This window comes from Hemitrygon akajei, chromosome 29 (assembly GCF_048418815.1).
Source record: "Hemitrygon akajei chromosome 29, sHemAka1.3, whole genome shotgun sequence".
Classification (NCBI taxonomy): domain Eukaryota; kingdom Metazoa; phylum Chordata; class Chondrichthyes; order Myliobatiformes; family Dasyatidae; genus Hemitrygon; species Hemitrygon akajei.
In genome coordinates, this window is record NC_133152.1 from 34,526,150 (window position 1) to 34,543,707 (window position 17,558).

Sequence of the window (17,558 nt, forward strand, 5' to 3'; positions counted from 1 at the left end):
ATTCTCAACAAGAACTTTCAAGTCACATTTTATAAACGTGGTATCAGACAGAGCAAAAGCTTTAATTTAGGGTAACAAGAGAGGGGCTAAATTTGGTCAAATGATTTATTAGAGTCTGCCATAAATTATGACACAATGCAAAGACAATAGGTCTAACTCAGAAGCAGGGACAATATTGGTCTCTCATCTGACAACTTACAACAAATAACTTGCCTAATAGAAAAAGAAAACACAAAGTGTACAATTTCAAATCATCATCCATTGTAAAATCAAGGGGAAATTAAAGGAAAATTCTTTAAGGAGTGATTTCAGGAGGTTACAGTAGCTGTGAACTGCAGGAACTAATGGTTTCTCTCAGCTGTATCCCTGGGGCTGCTTTGGAGAATGGTCTTTTGTTAAGTGGCCACACTGCAATTATGATTAACCTGACTCGCAGCTGGAGAACTCTTTCCTTTATGGGACTTGCTTTCTTAACCATTCGTTCGTCCTAACAAAACATCTTGGCCATGGCATTTCCTCTTACAGAGCTGAGGCCTTCCATTGTCAATTACCACTGGAAGCTACATCTTCAAGAATTTGCAGAAACATTGTTAGAAAAAAGAAATGGATTAACTACCTGTAGTTTAATTTTAGTTTGATTGTGTGGTACTGGTGTAGGGTCATATAATGGGTGGAAACGTGTATAATTCACAACCACCAACATTGAGTCAGGGTTCACTTTAAGAGGCGGGACTGACATGATGATGTAACTATGTGAAGTTTTTACCACACTTTCCTAACATGATAACGTAATTATGTGATTTCTTTTTTACTGAGCTTTATGTTCTGCGTTTGGAGGACAATAAAGGAGGGTGTTACAGTTTTCCTTAAACTTAAAACATCCCTGTTGTATTTGCGAAAACCTATACTGGTATTTTTATAGTTTTCTTTGCCTCTCTGTATTCCTTCTCCTGTACATACATTTTGCTCGGTAACTTTGGCTGGTGTATGCTGATCTAGAATGAGCTGATTTCTTAATTCATTGCGTAGCAACAGAACATGGATGCCATTTTATCAATTTCCCAGTAAGTGTTTAACTGCGCTGAGATTTCCCAATTACTGAAGTGAACAAGGTGCGTGGATTATGTTTCAGATTAGAAAAGATTCACTTGGAATTTGGAAACTATCATCCTATTAACTCACTTCCCCATATCCCTCCATCGTATTAACTCACATCCCACTATGTTTTGATTCGTCAGGGTGTCAAAGGTTACAGACAGAAAGCTGGAGAATGGAATTGAGAGGGATAAAAAAAATCAGTCATGATGGAATGATAGAGCAGACTTGATGGGCTGAATGGCTTATGGTCTTATATTTCTCAAATTCAAGCAAACTTGATGAGCCTATGGTCTTGACATCTTAAAATACTGTGCAAAAGGCTTAGATATGTATACGAGGGGTGATTGATAAGTTTGTGGCCTAAGGTAGAAGGAGTCATTTTTAGAAAACCAAGCACATTTATTTTTCAACATAGTCTCTTTCTACATTTACACACTTAGTCCAGCGGTCATGGAGCATGCGGATCTTGGACCTCCTGAAAGTGTCCACAGATGGGTGATTGATTAGTTCGTAGCCTAAGGTAGAAGGAGATGAGTTATTAACTTCAAACTTTCTGCATAATCACTCAAAGAGTTTACCTGCATGTGCATGTAACGAGAGCTGTATAACTCATCTCCTTCTACCTCAGGCCACGAACTTATCAATCACCCATCTGTGGACACTTTCAGGAGGTCCAAGATCCGTATGCTCCACGACTGCCGGACTAAGTGTGTAAATGTAGGAGGGGACTATGTTGAAAAATAAATGTGCTAGGTTTTCTAAAATTGACTCCTTCTACCTTAGGCCACGAACTTATCAATCACCCCTCGTATACTGTATGTATCTTAGGTGCCTTAGACTTGTGCACAGTACTGTAAATTATGTCTTTCTAGTTACCAATTAACACAACACCACTGAACTAATACTAAGCTAAGTACTCTATTTCTTTTTTTCCAGTCCTGATGAAGGGTCTCAGTCCAAAATATCAACTGATCACCCTTTTCCATAGAGGCTACCTGGCCTGCTGAGTTCCTCCAGCATTTTGTGTGTGTCGCTTTGATTTCCGGCATCTGCAGATTTTCTTGTTTACGATTGGACTACTCTTATTTCTGTTTCCCAACTACCTTCCTATTTTAGCCAATATACCATTCTGTCTAAAGGTCTTAGGCACTCCAGCTTTATGAATGTGCCTAAGGCTTTTGCATAGTACTGTATATTACTCAATCCCTGACCTACCCCTTCCATATCATAATACCATAAGATATTGGAGCAGAATTAGACCATTTGGCCTGTCGAGTCTGCTTCGCCATTTAATCATGGCTGATCCAATTTTCCTCTCAGCCCCATTCTCCTGCCTTCTCCCTGTATCCTTTCATGTCATGATCAATCAAGATCTGTCAACCTTTCCTTAAATATTCATAAAGGCTTGGCCTCCACAGCTGCCCTTGACAACAAATTCCACAGATTCATCACTCTCCGGCTGAAGAAATTCCTCCTCATCATTGCTCTAAAAGGATGCCCCTCTGTTCTGAGGCTTTGTTCTCTGGTCCTAGACTCTCCCACCAGAGAAAACATTCTCTCCACATCCACTCTATCAAGACCTTTCACCATTCGATAGGTTTCAATGAGACCACCCCTTATTCTTGGCCTGTTCTTGTCAAAAACAAGTTCTAATGTTCTAAAACTTGCTCACAATACTCCAAGTGAGGCCTCACCAGACCCTCAATTCCACTGACTTGCATTGCTACCATGCTCCCAATCTCTCTCTGCCACTTCCTATTTCCCTCTGACCCCTTCATTTCCCTTCCTCACTCCTCCCTACTTCCCCACCTTGCCTTTCAATTCCAGTCCCATTTCTCCACCATTTTCTTCAATTTCAAATGACCCACCTCAACAACATACCCCTCGACTCTTTACCCACCATTTCCTTTGTTCTGATTTTCCCACCCTACAGGTCAATTCCACTGACACACCTCTGCAATGTTCCCTCGATCCCACTGAATCCCACTCTATCCCCATTGATCCTACCTCTCCAACTTTCCGCCATTTTCTTTGATCCCACAAACTGACCTCCTTGCCATAATCCTCAATCCTCATTTCCCCATTACGTCTTTCAATCCTACTAGATTACGCCCTCCCATTTCCCTCACTTTCATTGCCCTACCTCTCCCTCAGTAACCCCTTCTCACCAGTCCCCTCTGCCCCACCTTCTCGCCATAACCCCCACCCCAAGCATAACAAACAGGCCTTTATTTCAGTGTCAAAATGAAAACCGCGCGTTTAAGTTTTTATAACTGAGGCACAATGACCGTCACTGACCTTTCTCGCATCGTCTCCCTCTCCATCCCTCCGTGCACTGGCACATCCCCGTCACATGATGACACGACGATCCGTGCTCACAATCACAACGTTCCTCGCAGTGCTCTCCGTAAGTTCCACTGGGGCAGGCTGGGAGAGAGACGCCAGGGTCAGAGTGCAGTTCCAACAACAGAGCCCATGAGGGAGTCCGGCTCTGGGAGCCAGGAAAAGTCAGACAGCCACAGAAAGGACAATGACACTTACAGGAAAATAATCCCTTACCTGACGAGTGATGGGAATGTATAATTTGCTACTCCGTAAAGTGAGTTGAGAAAATAGTACTGGATCTTAAAACAGCCATAGTAAGAGGTTCATGTGGAATATATGTAGAATATAGAGACTTATTGAGCTGAATTGTTCTTAACTTCTATATAATTTTACATTTTTTATGGAAACAAAAACTACATTTGCTGAGTGTATTCAGACAAGGTCAATGTTTCAGGTCAAGCACCTTCCAGCAGCATTGGGAAAGACTACAGATTAAACAAGAATGAAGGAACAAGGGAGAAGGGAATACACTGGAAGTGGGAGGCAGAAGTGGTTAAGTGTCAAAAGAGGTGATGGTGTTATGACCCCAGCCCCCTCCTTTGTGAGAATCGCAAGAGAGAGAGAGCAGCCTTACGGTTTGGAATGTGGGCTGGCCTCTCAGCCAGACAAAAGCCAAGGACATGGCCATTGCCTTGGGAGACACCTTTGTGGAATAAGGGACTGGACTACGTGCAAACCCTCAGGGCAACATGGGCGGGGTGATGGGGGAAAGATTGCCTCACCCCCACCTGATTGACATCTACAACCCTGCCAGTCCAGATAAAAGGTGGGCTGCCGAGGCGGGGCCTCAGACGCACCAAGGAGACACACGAAGAAGACACGATAGCGCTTCCCGTCGGAGCGGGAAGCCATTTTTGAAGGAAGCCACGTGCGTTAGATTCCGGATCGGGAGTCTGTGGCTGAAACCAAAGGAAAATCATTTTAACTAGCAACAGGGATTTGCTTCGCAAAGACTACGGGCAAGTGTTCCTTCTTTCTCACCACTCTCTCTCTCCAACATGTGAAATGCCAACGGTTCCCAAAACGGAAAAGCCTGCAGATTTATGAGTGACTTTTATATTTCATTGGACTCAGTATTCCCCTAGACAACGATAGAGCTTATTTCTGATTGATTATTACTATACCTGTGCTTCAGATTGAGTTTTGACGATGTATATGATCTAAATGTTTTGTATTAACCATACGTTTGTGCCCCTTTATAAATAAAAACGTTTGAAAATAGTACCATCAGACTTCAGCGGACCTCTCTATCTTTGCTGGTAAGTCACCCGGTTACTGGGAACGTAACAATGGGAAAAAGGAACAAAAGATCAGCCTGGAGAGGGTATAAGTATCTGAAATTACTCAAAGATGAAGTTGCAGAACCCCTTTGCACGGATGAACTCCACCCCCAGGTTTTATTTACGATTTTGGCAAGTGCAATAACTTGCTTTTGTTTTGCTGATCAGAGTTGATCTGTGGCTCCTCTCCCAGACCAGCCACCCTGACCAGGATCTTTGTAATTTCTGAAGGGCTTGGATAGGGGTTGCAGAGAAAGTGGCCCAAGGAACAGATAGGGTCTAGTGGACTATGTGATGTGTTTCAGAGGGATCTCATTAAACAGAGCGGCCTGAGAACTGATGGTGCAGTGTTCACTGAACTTGGCAATGAGCTTCTTGTCGTTCCATCACCAGTCGATGTGTCATCCTCAGTGCCTCTTCGGGGTCAGAGAGCCAAAGAAAAGCAAGCCAATAGAATTCAAAGGTCAACTGAAGGAGTAGTCAATCATGACCGAAGCAAGCAAAGTTGGGGGGGGAGGTACATAAACAACAGCTCTCCCAAAGAGAAACACCAACAACTGTACACCGAAGATGACACTTCAACAGGGGATGAAATGTCTGGAAGCTAATTGCTAAGCTTGGCAAACAACATCAAAAACCTCAACCTGACCTACCAATATTCACCACCATCCTAAGTCCTGAGAATTGTTACCCCATCGCCATCATCTGGAAAGTAGAAATGGGCAGCAAAAGCAGCAGCCTTGCCAACAGCACACTGATTGAAGCAGAGAGCAAATCTTACTCACAGGTTTCACACTTCACCCCCATCCATCCTGGACGGCAAAAGCACTTGCCACTCTGACGGTCACATAGCCCCTCATTCAGGCAGTCACACTGCTGCTGGCAGTCCAGCCCATACCTTCCTGGGGTGCACTCTGTTAAAAACAAGGGCAACTCATGGTAAATCAATCAATCCATTAGCCTCTGGAGGCTCACAGACATATTTAGCTCAAATCATTTAGGCAGTTCAGGTTGTGCTTGGACGTCAATGAAAGGATCCCGCCAGCATTCGATGAGTACAAGCCTAATGAAAGCCGGAAAAATAAAACTGGACTTGGGTTACGGAGCTCGAGAAGAAGAAGCAGGCCCTTGCAGTTGTACTGTCGCCTTTGGGATGAACAAGAGAGCCCAGGATGGGAATTTTGGTGGAAGACTTGAGCAAAGATGGCATTTTGAATACTCTAATAAATGCACTTAGCACTGTTTTTCTGAAGAAAGAAAAGGTTTGGATTTATGAGGCATATTCAGACCGACAAAATTTCCAGGGACAGTTCTACAAATATGCTTGATTATAACATAGATTTTGAACAAAAGTACAGTCGCACGTGTATATACAAAATGGAACTTCCTGATGCAGTATTAACGTTTAAGTTGTTGGATACTGCGTGTCTAAGACTTGAAGGACAGAGAGCTAGCATTAATTGCATGTACGGAACTTACATTTGCATCTATGAAATCGGCACTAAAGAGGATTTTTGCGGAAAAGACTGCCAAGCCAACAGTTGGAGATGGTTTGAGTTAGGAAAAAGCATACTACACCAAGCAGAAATGAAAGAAAATCTTGTCTTTGGTGTTTAAATGTTATCACAGATTGAGCATAGGTGGGAACCTCATTCTGAAAGGCAACCGATTACTCCTGTGAACCTTTGGCCCTGTCTCCTGATTGCCTCTAACAACACAGGTCTGGATGCTGACATGGCTACATTAGCTCTGGCCTGCAGTATTTGTAGCTCTTTCAGTGAGCTACAGCCATAGTGATGACACTCTGGCCGAGACTGACCCCTTGCACTCACTGAGAAACATCTCTCCCAATAATTCCTTCATCTTCTCGCAAGCTGGTGGTGCTGAGAGGAGGTTAGGGCTTTTTGCTGTACCTCCCTTCCAGCAGTGGAGGCTCTGTCCTTCAGATGATTTGTTAAGTTGAAGCCCGTTCTGGGGGTGTTGAAGGTCTCTGGTTGATAGAATATGCAAATCCACAGCTGTGATGCTCAACCAACATCATAAATATGCAGATTAAGTCAATGCGACATTCAGATTTGTGGCAGCTTGCTGAGCCCAAGCTGACAGTTACATCAGAAATACATTACTAGCTGTGAAGCATTTTGGATTACCTGATCTGGTGTAAAGCATCCAAAGCTTAACCAAATAAGAATGGGCCATCAGACCATAGGAGCAGAAATGGCTGATTTATTATCCCTCTCAACCTCTTTCTCCTGCCTTCTCCCTGTAACCCTTGACATCATTACTAATCAAGAACCTATCAAATTTGACTTTAAATATATCAGTGACTTGGTCACCACTGCCGCCTGTGGCAATGAATTCCACAGATTCATCACCCCCGGCTAAAAAAATTCCTCCTCATCTCTGTTCTAAGGGACGTCCTTCTATTCTGAGTCTTGCCTTCAGTGTTGTAAGAAATAAGATTATGAGTTCAGGCCTTCGAACCCACCCTGCTGTTCACCCAGGTCATCTACCACAATGCCATTCTTCAGCACTATCTCCAATCCCTTAATGCTCAGAAAACTTCTGATCTTTGCTTTGATGGACAAAATGACTGACCTTCCACAGTCCAACCTATTCTACAAGCTGCATCTTCACAGATTAACAAAACATGACTTACCCTGCATCACTCCATGATCACTTTGTTCCAACATTTCCAACTCTGTGGTTTAGCTCTGCCTTGTTGTTAGATTCCACCATTTCCCCCATCAATGACAACAGAGCCACGAAAGATTACAGGGCAAAGAGATTGCTTGTGGACTTACCCAGCTCGCATGCCACTCCTGTCCATCCTACACGGCACGTGCAGTGACCTGTCATGTGATCACACCATCCACCATTCTGACAGATGCATCTCTGCAAACAGCTGGTACCATAGAAACCAGGGGAGCATGCTGGGAAATTCAAACAATAATATTAAGATGCAGTTTCTGTGCTTGTCTTAAAAGTGCTACACATCAAATTTTCAGGAATTCTGGGTCAAGGAAATATTAAATACAGTACTGTGCAGAAGTCTTTGACACATGTATATAGCTAGGGTGCCTAAGACTGTACCGTAGTTATTTTATGTATTGCACTGTTCCGCTGCGGCAAAAAAAAACAAATTTCAGAACATTTGTGATTGATGATAAACCTGATTCTGATATGGGTCTCCATTATGGACTGAAATGGGAAGGGTCAGGGAGACAGGAATCATGTTTGGGAAAAGGGGAAGGGAGAGGGGAGGGAGCGGGAAGCACCAGAGAGACATTATGTAATGGTCAATAAACCAATTGTTTGAAATCAAAAGACCTTGCCTGGTGTCTGCACTCATGCTACCCAACCCAGGCACTCCTTCTCTGCCACCTGTCCCACACCCCTCCCATGGCACTTCACCCTCACCATTCCCAACATCATTTACAAACCTCGGGGCAATCCTGGATGGTTGGGGACCACAGTTCAACGGCTCCCTTTCCATCTGAGTCAATCCCATTCGTTCCATTTGGCGAACCCTGCAGTCACGAGTCAGGCTAACAACCCATTGACGCCGGATGGTCAGGGGATCAGTTCGCAGGATGTAAGGGCAATGGGTGGCACTAGGGGAGTAGGAAAGGAAAAACCAAAATTGCAGAAGGCCTGTGAACAGGTACCAGGCTGAATGAGAGGAAGATAAGAGTCAGTAAGTGGCCAAGGGTGGAGGAGAGGGTAGAGGGGAGGGACAAAAAAGGATTTGAGAAGGGAGAGAAAGGAAGAATGAGAGGTAGGGAAAGGAGGAGAAGATGAGAGAGGAAGAGAAGTGAAGGGAAAGAGAAAGAGTGGGAGTGCCTGAGAGAGAGATACGAGCGAAAAGAGAGTGAGTAAGTGCTGGTGGAAAGAAAGTGGAGTGTAATGAGAGCCAGGAGTGATGGGAGAACAACAGCTGATGAAGGGAGAGAAAAGTTCCAAGAAGAGAGGTGCATGATCGGAAAGAGAGTATGTCAAATAAAGAATGGGGTAAGGACAGGGAGAATGATGGGAGGGAGGAAAGGAGAAAAAGAGAAGGAGGAAGGGAGGGGAGGAGAAAAGGTGAGGAACTGGGAAAAGAGGAGGAGAGGGAGTCTGGTGTAGAACTTTCCATTAATTGAGGTTGCTGAGGAACGTTTACCATTAAACCTAGACTGCAAAGTGCCCCAAACTTATTGACCCAATCCCCAACCTTCTTTAGGGCTGTATCTCAAAACTGAGCACCCAAGAAGTTACAGAAACTTGTGTTTATTGTGATGCATCTCACAAGCCAGTGACCATGCCGTGATACAAGGGTTGGGAAGTGGTGGGAGGTGGGGGTGGGGGGAAATGGACATACCTTCCTGACACTGATCTCCTATCCATCCCGGAGCACAGATGCACTGACCAGTCACAGGATCACAGCTGGCACCATTGCTACAGTGACAGGGCTGGGTACAGTTCTCCCCGTAGGTCTGTCCTGGGCATGCTGCATGAACAGAGCAAACGGTGATCAGCACAGAATAACAGCCCGCTCTCTCACAAAATAAATCTCCCAGCTTTACAGATGCGACAATGACAGCTTTAGCATTGTACAAACTTTACGACAATCATCAGTTATCAATCAGAGTACAGCATACAGTTCTGGTCGCCCCATTATAAGAAGGACGTTGAGGCTTTGGAGAGGGTGTAGAAGGGGTTTACCAGGATTCTGCCTGGTTTAGAGGGCATGTGCTATCATGTAAGGCTGGATAAACTTGGGCTGTTTTCTCTGCAGCGCCAGAGGCCAAGGGAGATCAGATAGAGGTTTACAAGATTATGCGAGGCATAGATAGAGTGGATAGATATCATCTATTTCTCAGGTTTGAAATGTCTAAATACCTGGCTTTAAGGTAAGGGATGAGAAGTTCAAGGGGGGTATTAGAGGAAGGTTTTTTACTCAGAGAGTGGTTGGTGCATGGAATGCACTGCCTGCCTGAGTCTGTGGTGAAGGCAGCTACACTAGTGAAATTTAAGAGACTACTAGACAGGTAGTCTAGTAGTCAAGGGTTGGGAAGTGGTGGGAGGAATTTAAGGTGGGGGGATATATGGGAGGCAGGGTTTAAGGGTTGGCACAACATTGTGAGCCGAAGGGCCTATACTGTGCTGTTCTATTCTATGTTCTATGTTCTAAATACCAGAGGGCATGCATTGAAGGTAAGAGGGGTTAGGTTCAAGGGGGATGTGAGGGGTAAGTTTTTTTTAATCAGAAAGTCATCAATGCCCAGAATGCATTGCCTGGTGTGGTGGTAGAGGCAAATACGTGAGAGGCCTTTAAGGGATGTTTGGATAGGCACATGGATGTAAGGAAAATGGAGGGATATGGACATGGTGTAGGTAGGAGGGATTAGTGTTCGGGTGTCTTTTAATTTGCTTTTTAGCTATTTTGGCACAACACTGTGAGCTGAACGACCTGTTCCTGTGCTATACTGTTCTAGATTCTATGTTTTCAGAACATTATACTGGACCATATGCAGGGATTATGGGGTTAAGATAGCCAGTTTCTAAGGAGTATGCTGAAAGAGGCAAGTGAGGTCGAGCAGATTCTGGAGCTTTGGGCTCTGGCAGCAGAAAGTGCAGCTGCCAATTGTGAGCAATTCAGTTAACATGATTATAAATAGTGGGTAAAACTGTACAGTAGTTCTTTCTATTGGCGCGGCTGTAGCTCAGAGAATGTGAGGTCAAATCCCATCAGAACAATTGAAAATTGGAACTCAGCTTTAACTATATGGAAATAAAATGTGTTATTAGTAAAGTTAGGACCTTAAGACCATAAGATATAGGAGCGGACCATTTGGCTCAACGAGACTGCTCTGCCACTTCATCATGGCTGGTCCATTTTCCTCTCAGCCCCAATCTCCTGACTTCTCCCCGTATCCCTTTCATGCCCTGACCAACCAAGATTCTATCAACCTCTGCCTTAAATATACCCAATGACATGGCCTCCGTAAAGAATTCCACAGATTTACCCGTCTCTGTGAGGCTGTCTGGTCAAAATTTATTCAGTTTAGGGAAGGAAATCTGCCATCTTTATAGACAATCTGAAGCCTATTGTGACTCAAGTAGATAGGTAGATGGGGTTGCAAAGAGAGCTTTTGGCATATTGGTCTTCATAAATCAGAGTTTTGCGGACAGAAATTGAGATACAATGTTTAGGTTGTATAGGAAGTTGGTGAAGCCAAATTTGGAGTATTGCTTACAGTTCTGGTCACCTTGCTACGGCAACAATATCAGTAAGATTGAAAGAGTACAAAGAAAATTTACATGGATTTCAGAACTTGAGTTATAGGTAAAAGTTATGTAAATTAGTATTTTAACCCCTAGAGAGAAGGAGAATGAGGGGAAATTTGCTGGAGATGTACAAACTGCTGAGGGGTATAGATAGGGTAAATGCAAGCAGGCTTTTTCCACTGAAGTTGGTAGAAACTAGAAATAGAGGTCATAGGTTAAGGGTGAAAGGTGAAATGTTTAAGGGGAACCTGAATGGGAACTTCTTCACTCAGGTGTGAGAGTGTGGAATGTGAAGCCAGAATAAGTGGTGGATACGGGCTTGAATGCAACATTTTAAAAGAAGTTTGGATAAATACGTAGATGGGAGGGATGTGGAGAGCTATGGTCAGATGTGGGTGAATGGGACTGGGCGAGTAGCAGTGTGGCATGGATTAGATGAGCGAAAGGGTCTGTTTCTGTGCTTCAGTGCTCGATGACTTTAAGGCTGAGTTCCACGCTTGCTGACTCTTACCGCCCGTAGTGCCTGAACAAGGCACACAGTTGCTACCTTTTAGGGACAACTGGAATCTGTTGATCTCGCACCTGGATAGGAAGGTGGGCCGCTCAGTGGGGTGTCAGGTGAACACCTTGCAAACAGTTTACCCTTTGGGCGAAAAGTCACTCTTAACGGGTGAAAAGTTTTCATTCAACACCCATGGAACTGCACAGGATTCACAGTGAGGAGGTGAGAAAATTGGAACAAATGACCTGGAGACCATTAAATAGTCTGTCTAATTCCTGACGGTCTGTCAACCAGTTCAGTATTAGCTGTATATAACTAGAATGTAGAGGGCCTGCTTTACAGGCATCTTCCTGATCAAAGCTGGAACAGGAAAGGGAGATTAACAAATATATACGCACAGTAGCACAGCAGTTTCGCGTGACGCTTTTACAGAGCCAAAGATACAGGTTCAGTTCTGCCGCTATCTGTAAGGAGTTTGTGTCCACGCGGGTTTCCATTTCCTCCAGGTGTTCTGGTTTTATGTTCTTTAGAGATACAGCTTGGTACAGGCCCTTCCGGCCCAACGAGCCACACCGCCCAACAACCCACCCGTGCAACCCTAGCCTAATCACAGAGCAATTTACAATGGCCAGTTAACCGCTACGCCTTTGGACTGTGGGAGGAAACCAGAGCTCCTGGAGGAAGCCCACTGGGAGGAATGGGGCTAGAATGTGTTTCCTCCCACAGTCCATTGATGTAAGGGTTAGAAGGTTAATTTGACACCTGGGTGTAATTGGGCAGTGCAGCCTTCTTGAGGCGGAAGGGCTTGTTGTACTGTATCTCTCAGCAGATAGATAGATAGATAAATGGATGGATAGATAGATAGAAAAAGAGATAGATGGGTAGAAAGATAGATCAAAAGTAGATAGATAAATTGAACAACAGATAGAAAAATAGATAGAGACATTGATATATGTTAGATAGATAAGTAGAGAAAGATAGATAGATTGAAAACAGATCACTAACGGTTAATGACACTGTCTCTGGCAGAAGAAGAATTCAGAAGCAAAATATAAAGCAATCCAGTGGTTAATGTTTGCGATCACATTGCAGCAATTGAACAGGAAATGGTGACATAACAATTTACTCTGGGCAACACTGACAGGAAAATGCAATCAACGTTTATTTTGGCAGGAAGCAGGTTCGTGCACGGTCCTTAGCAAGATGCCGAATAGCGAACGACTGCGGAAAGCGCGGAGCTGTGAACTCACACTGGTTGCAGTTCAGTCCAATCCAGCCTGCGGGGCACGAGCAGGATCCTGTCACGTGGTCACAGCGAGCGCCATTCCGACAGTCGCAAACCCGGCGGCACTCCAGGCCGTGGAATCCATCCGGACAAGCTGGAGAATAAACATGAGCAAATGAACACCCAGATACTTCCGTACAGTCCGTACCAATGTTATATAGAACACAGAAATCTACAGCACATTACAGTTACGGGGATCTTCACCTCGCTGAAACACGGCAATTTATTCCTTAAGATCTGCAATCATGGCAGGCAAGACGAGATGCAATTCTTTTCGCATTGCTAATTCTATCTCTCACCAGTTAACACATTTTTCGAGTGTAATCACTGGACCTACCTCGCTCACAGTACGTCCCAAGCCAACCTGCTGTACAGTTACAAGCACCGCTCACATGATCGCATGCTGCCCCATTTTCACAGTGACACCGGTATCGGCAGCCAGACCCGTAGGTACCTTCAGGACACTCTGAAAAGGGAGAAAAATGCCTGAGGCACCATGATCAAGTTATTGTTGGGTGAGACATTACAGGCAGGATATTACTGGACCCTGTGACAAGGGAACTAAGACCTTGTGATCAGCTATTATTAGACTCAAGCTTTAGAAACATAGTAAACCTACAGCACAATACAGGCCCTTCAGCCCACAAAGCTGTGCCAAGCATGTCCTTACCTTAGAAACTACCTAGTGTTACCCATAGCCCTCTATTTTTCTAAGCTCCATGTACCTATTCAGGAGTCTCTTAAAAGACCCTATTGTATCTGCCTCCATCACCGTCACCGGCAGCCCATTCCACGCACTCACCACTCTCTGATTAAAAAACTTATCCCTGACATCTCCTCTGTACCTACTTCCAAGCCTCTTAAAACTGTGCCCTCTCATGTTAGCCATTTCAGCCCTGGGAAAAAGCCTCTGACTATCCACACGATCAATGCATCTCATCATCTAATACACCTCTATCAGGTCACCTCTCATCCTCCTTCGCTCCAAGGAGAAAAGGCCAAGTTCACTCAACCTATTCTCATAAGGTATGCTCCCCAATCCAGGCAACATCCTTTTAAATCTCCTCTGCACTCTTTCTATGGTTTCCACATCCTTCCTGTAGTGAGGCGACCAGAACTGAGCACAGTACTCCAAGTGGGGACTGACCAGGGTCCTATATAGCTGCAACGTTACCTCTCAATCCCATGATTGATGAAGGTCAATGCACCATTCGCCTGCTTAACCACAGAGTCAATCTACACAGCAGCTTTGAGTGTCCTATGGACTCAGACCCCAAGATCCCTCTGATCCTCCACACTGCCAAGAGTCTTACCATTAATACTATATTTTATCATCATATTTGACCTACCAAAATGAACCACCTTACACTTATCTAGGTTGAATTCCATTTGCCACTTCTCAGCCCAGTTTTGCATCCTATCAATGTCCCACTGTAACCTCTGACAGCCCTCCACACTATCCACAACACCCCCAACCTTTGTGTCATCAGCAAATTTACTAACTCATTCCTCCACTTCCTCATCCAGATCATTTATAAAAATCACGAAGAGTAGGGGTCCTAGAACAGATCCCTGAGACACACCGACCTCCATGCAGAATATGACCTGTCTACAACCACTCTTTTCATTCTGTGGGAAAGCCAGTTCTGGATCCACAAAGCAATGTCCCCTTGGATCCCTTGCCTCCTTACTTTCTCAGTAAGCTTTGCATGGAGAACCTTATCAAATGCCTTGCTGAAAACCATATACACTACATCTACCTCCATCAATGTGTTTAGTCACATCCTCAAAAAATTCAGTCAGCCTCATAAGGCACGACTTGCCTTTGACAAAGCCATGCTGACATCTCCTAATCATATTATGCCTCTCCAAATGTTCATAAATCCTGCCTGTCAGGATCTTCTCCATCAACTTACCAACCACTGAGGTAAGACTCACTGGTCTATAATTCCTGGGCTATCTCTACTCCCTTTCTTGAATAAAGGAACAACATCCGCAACCCTCCAATCCTCTGGAACCTCTCCTGTCCCCATTGATGGTGCAAAGATCATTGCCAGAGGCTCATCAATTTCCTCCCTCACTTCCCATGCAAGGGGATTATCTATCATTGGGACTAAGGCAGGTTACAACTGAGGTGAAACACTGATACCAGGTTATTATTGAATTCCAACAGTAACTGTAGCTTGAGATATTCCAACCAAATTAATCACTGGGGTTATGGCCCCGTGACTGAGTTACCAGTGGGCTTTGATACTCTGGTTGGGTGACTGCATGCCTGAGGTGTTTTGACTGGGCTACCATTGAGCTGAGACATTGTTACTGGGGTATCACTGAGAAACAGTAGTAACTGGGTCATCAGTGGGCTGAGAGACAAGGTGACTAGGTTATCACCAGGTCCTAGGCAATGACAGGTTAAGACTGGTCTGAGAAACTAACCAGGATTAAATCTGAGACATGGCAACTGAAGGTGGTCTGGTAGGAGACTGAATATTCCAGTATAATGGCTGTCTTCAGGAAGAAGTGTTGTGTTAAAGTTTAAAAGATTTTCTCAGACTGAATTATGAGACACTTAAATCTCCACACTCCTGATGTCTATTATTAGCATAATTTATTTTAAAGTATATTCATCAGACAACCTGTTTCTGATATTTGGAAATTACTTTAGATATCATAACCCAATTGGAATAATTAATTGGTTTATTATTGTCAATATGAATCAAGGTATAGTGTTAACAGATCGATTCATTACACAGAGTGCAGAGAAAGTGCCCTTTGAGTTACGCCACCCAGCAACCCCCCCCCCCCCACCCCCGATTTAACCCTAGCCTAATCACAGGACAACTTACAATGATCAATTAACCTATCAACTGGTACGGCTTTGGACTGTGGGTGGAAACCGGAACACCCAGAGGAAACCCACGCGGTCACGGGGAGAACATACAAACTCCTTACATGCAGTGGTGGGAATTGAATCTGGGTTGCTGGTATTGTAAAGTGTTGTGCTAACCACTACACTACCATGCTGCCCCAATTTGACAATATGGTACGAGGTCACAGCACGATAGACAAGATAGAGCAAAATGGAATTGCAGCAGAAGGATTCCAATCAGAGTTTGGGCTGAAATTGGCATTGCGTCTTCACCCTTAAAGCCTTGCCTCATTTACATAGGACTTCTTTCTGAGTGGGAAAGTGACTAGGAAGACTCAGAGACTTCCTAGTCAGGAGAGGAGCTAATATTTTGATCTACTTTGGCAGTACAATTGCTTTGGGTCTTCATCTCACATTGACAGTGTCTCAGTACATGCATCTAATGTGCCGTTTAATGATGGAAAGGATCCTCTCCCCATCACAGCCCCACAACATCCACGCTCCAATTCAAAATATGCCAGGAATCCCTTGGATCTGCCTTGGGCTCTGCTGTTCAATTTAGACCACACCATTTCTGAATCAAAGTCATTTGTCTGCCTAATTGTCAGCTACAGAGGAGTCCACAACGACATCTCAGTTTCCTAACTATACTCCCAAGGTAACATTTATGTCCAAAAATGAAAACAATTATGCTATGTATGGAATCTTGCTCCATTGGAAACCTGACAAAAAGACCCCACTCCTTGCACACATAAGGTCCCAATATACGGATATTCATGATTATTTGTACTGTTCATCTATGGAATCCAGTTTCACCGACACTTGGCGATAAATTTTAAACGCTACAGGAGAAGGTCACGAAGGTGCCACTGTTGCAAAGGTATTCATTACTCTTCTCCTTTCATCACTTGATTTGCTCTCTGTTGAATTTGGCAGAAAACAATGCCCTCTTAAGTGCCATAGAGCTTGGCCAAGCAAAATCGCTGGGACCAACTGCATGCTAAATCTTCCCCAGATGTGAATTATTTCTATATCTTAATGGTTGCTTTGATGAGAAAAGCAGTTCAGCATCAGAAATGGGCTGAGATTAGCTAAATCAGCGTACAGCCACACAGAAATGGCAGCGATCCCAAGTCCAATGTAATTAAGCGGATCACATTTTGTCTTAAGATACAAGACGTAAGACATAGGAGCAGAACTAAGCCATTTGGCCCATCGAGTCAGCTCCACCATTCCATCATGGCTGATTTATCAGTCCCATTCTCCTGGCTTCTCCCCATAACCTTTGACATCTTTACTAATTAAGTACCTATCAACCTCCACTTTAAATACACCCAATGACATGGCCTAGATAGCCGCCTACGCCAATGAATTCCACTGATTCATCACTCTCTGGTAAAGAAATTCCTCCTTATCTCTGATCTAAAGGGACACTCTTCTACTCTGAGGCTGCATCCTCTGGTCCTAGACTCCCTTGCTATAGGAAACATCCTCTCCACGTCCACTCTAACTAGACTTTTCAATATTTTACAGGTTTCAATGAGAACCCCTCCCCTCTTTCCCCTAAACTCCAGCGAGTACAGGGTCAGAGCCATCAAATACTCCTCATGCATTAACCCTTTCATTCTCAGGATCATTCCTGCGAACCTCCTCTGGAACCTCTCCAATGCCAGTCCATCGCTTCTTAGATAAGGGGCCCAAATACTGCTCACAGTACTCCAAGTATAGTCTGTCCAATGCCTTATAAAGCCCCAACAGTAGATAACTGGGGAGGTGATTTTATTTTCTAATTCTTTAGGATTAACATAAAAAGATTATTTTACTAGAACATCACCTGCATACTAATAAGCCATTCAGGAAACAATTCTC

The 17,558-nt window shown here is 44.2% G+C and overlaps 1 protein-coding gene across 1 annotated transcript in view; it reads right to left on the bottom strand.

Moving 5' to 3' along the window:
* Positions 1-17,558, bottom strand: part of LOC140718425 (uncharacterized) — a 353,391-nt gene that overhangs the window by 31,014 nt on the left and 304,819 nt on the right. The window contains exons 20-25 of the mRNA XM_073032152.1: positions 13,158-13,286; positions 12,786-12,914; positions 9,124-9,252; positions 7,568-7,696; positions 5,549-5,677; positions 3,397-3,525 (exon numbers count right to left, since the gene is read on the bottom strand). Of these exons, the coding sequence (XP_072888253.1) occupies positions 3,397-3,525; positions 5,549-5,677; positions 7,568-7,696; positions 9,124-9,252; positions 12,786-12,914; positions 13,158-13,286 (774 nt within the window). The remainder of the gene's footprint in view (positions 1-3,396; positions 3,526-5,548; positions 5,678-7,567; positions 7,697-9,123; positions 9,253-12,785; positions 12,915-13,157; positions 13,287-17,558) is intronic.